At 58.7% G+C, this 2479-nt stretch overlaps 1 protein-coding gene across 1 annotated transcript; it reads right to left on the bottom strand.

Moving 5' to 3' along the window:
- Positions 1-716: 716 nt before the first annotated feature.
- On the bottom strand, positions 717-2132 carry DRD5 (dopamine receptor D5). The gene has a single exon (XM_052642256.1). It carries the CDS (start codon positions 2130-2132, stop codon positions 717-719), a length of 1416 nt encoding a protein of 471 aa, XP_052498216.1.
- Positions 2133-2479: the final 347 nt, after the last annotated feature.

Raw genomic sequence — 2479 nt, 5'->3', positions numbered from 1 at the left:
TTAAAGCCGAAGTGTCAGTAAAGAAGATAAATGTGTGCTTCCAGACCCAGCCAAAATCCTTCCTGCTTTTAAGGATGCTGTTGTGGCTTCTCCAGGAGCCATCCTGAAAACCAATCTGGCAAAGCAACAATAATCACCTCATAGAACATATAATTTGTGTTTATTAGACATCAGAATAGATCAGGAAGAATTCCTCAGCTGGAGCAAAGACACACAGAAAGCACAAATGACAAACACAGGCCACAAGAAGCAAGATATAGGAAAGACATACACACACTCCCATCAGGCTACACACGCATTGAACCTATTGCTTAAAAATCAACCCAAACACAAAGAAGTCACTTGTTCACAATGAACAATCTATTCACTTATAAGGGGAGGGGAGAGTATATTTTTTAAAGACCAAGTACCACTTTGAAGGGGTGGGGGTGGCGGGAATCAATTACCATCTTATCTTCTCTAGCAGAGCCGTGGGTCCATCTCTGCTAGGCTAGGGTACATTTGACCGAGCTTTTTCCAACTGCTCTCTCCAAATATTTCTACAACAAATCAGTCCGCTGAGGTTTCTGAGCACATGGACTACTGCAGGGTCACTGAAGGCCTGATAAACTTGGCAGCAGTGGAAACGTCTATTTGTGTGTGTCCCATGTGTATTCTGCATGCTTGTTAATGCCTGTGCAGTTATGTTGATCTGCGAAGAAGGGTGCTTAGGCAGTTTAATGGAATCCATTTGGGGTGAAAGGTGTGATTTTGCCCAATGAAACTCCCCCCTCGCAGTCCAGCTCCCAGACCGACTGGCCAGCAGGGTCACCCTCTGGGGACGTCTGAGAGATTCGGGACATTCGATCGAAAGGGCTTGCCTCCTCCTCCTCCTTGTCCACCTCTGCATCCCCCAGGGTCACTGCATTGGGGATCCGATGGATGTGGGCAGCTGCAATCTCCTGGTGGAAGGCGGTGTCCTGGTTGTAGGAGATGACCTCGTTGCTGATGTTCACCGTCTCCACCTGGGTGCGGGAGCACAGGTGACTGCAGCCCAGCAGTTGGGCAAACACCTTCCGGAAGTCAGCGTTGAAGGCATAGATGATGGGGTTGAGGGAGGAGTTGGCCCAGCCGAACCAGACGAAGACGTCGAATGTGGTCTCGCTGACGCAGAGGAAGCTCTCGGGGTGTCCGCTGCAGAAGGGGACCATGCAGTTAAGGATGAAGAAGGGCAGCCAGCAGCACACGAAGACCCCCATGATCACCGATAGGGTTTTGAGGACCTTAGTCTCCTTCCTGATGGACGCCCGCAGGCCCGTGTCGGGAGCGCAGGCCTCGCGGCTGTGGCAGCTCTGCGCATGCTCCGCGGCCCTCTCCAGCGAGGAGATCCTACGAATCTGCACCTGGGCGATGCGGTAGATACGCGTGTAGGTCACGATCATGATGGCCACCGGGATGTAGAAGCTGATGAGCGAGGACGAGATGGCATAAGTGCGGTTCAGGCTGGAGTCGCAGTTCGCACTCCTATCCGACTCCGCGGCTTCCTCCCAAGGCGTCCCGTTGGCCAGGTTGGATGGAGGGTCCAGCCCACCCCTGGCACCCACCTTGTCCCTGTGCCAATGGAGCTGGACTGGGATGAAGGAGATGAGGATGGACAAGGTCCACGCCAGGCCGACCATGACCAAGGCCACACGCTGGGTCATCTTGCGCTCGTAGCAGAAGGGCCTGGAGATGGCCCAGTAGCGGTCCACGCTGATGATGCATAGGTTCAGGATGGAGGCAGTGGAACACATGATGTCGAAGGCCACCCAGATGTCGCAGAAGGCCCCAAAAGGCCAGTAACCCGCCACCTCGGCCACCGCCTTCCAGGGCATGACCAGCAGCGCCACGAAGAGGTCGGACACCGCGAGGGATACGATGAACACGTTGGTCATCTTGGCGCGCAGGTGACGGCTGCGCACGACGGCCGCACACACCAGCACGTTGCCCAGCAGGGTCCAGACGATGAGCAGGGTCAGGAGGCCAGCGGTGACCACCTGCGCGGGCCCCAGCAGCGTCGCCCCCTCCGAGTCCCCCACGGCGCCCCCCTGCGCCAGCTGCTGCTGCCCCGACCGCGCCCAGTGCGAGGTGCCGTTGCGCCCCGGGGGAAGCATATCGGGTTCGGCTGCAAAGGCGGGCTGTGCGCGGTCCCGACTTCTGCCCTGCGCCTCCCGGGCGGCCCCATCAGGTACCCGGGGGGTGGCACCCCGGGACCCGAAGCTTAAGGGATCCCCGAGCCCCGGGGGCCGCTCACCGTGTGCTGCGCTGGGGGGTCCCCAGAGCGCGCCGGGACCCCTCTCGCATCCTCGAGCGCCACCGGCTTGGTGGCCGCGTTGCGCCCCTCTGGTGCTGGGAAGCGGCGGGTGCTCGCGGGGCTGTTCCCGGCCGCCGGCAGCGCACCCGCCGGTGGCGGCAGCGGTGGCGGTTGTGTCTGGTTCGGAGCCGCAGAAACCGAGAGCTA

This window comes from Budorcas taxicolor, chromosome 6 (genome assembly GCF_023091745.1).
Source record: "Budorcas taxicolor isolate Tak-1 chromosome 6, Takin1.1, whole genome shotgun sequence".
Classification (NCBI taxonomy): domain Eukaryota; kingdom Metazoa; phylum Chordata; class Mammalia; order Artiodactyla; family Bovidae; genus Budorcas; species Budorcas taxicolor.
Note: the sequence above shows the minus strand (reverse complement) of the source record. Positions and strands in the feature narration are given on the sequence as shown.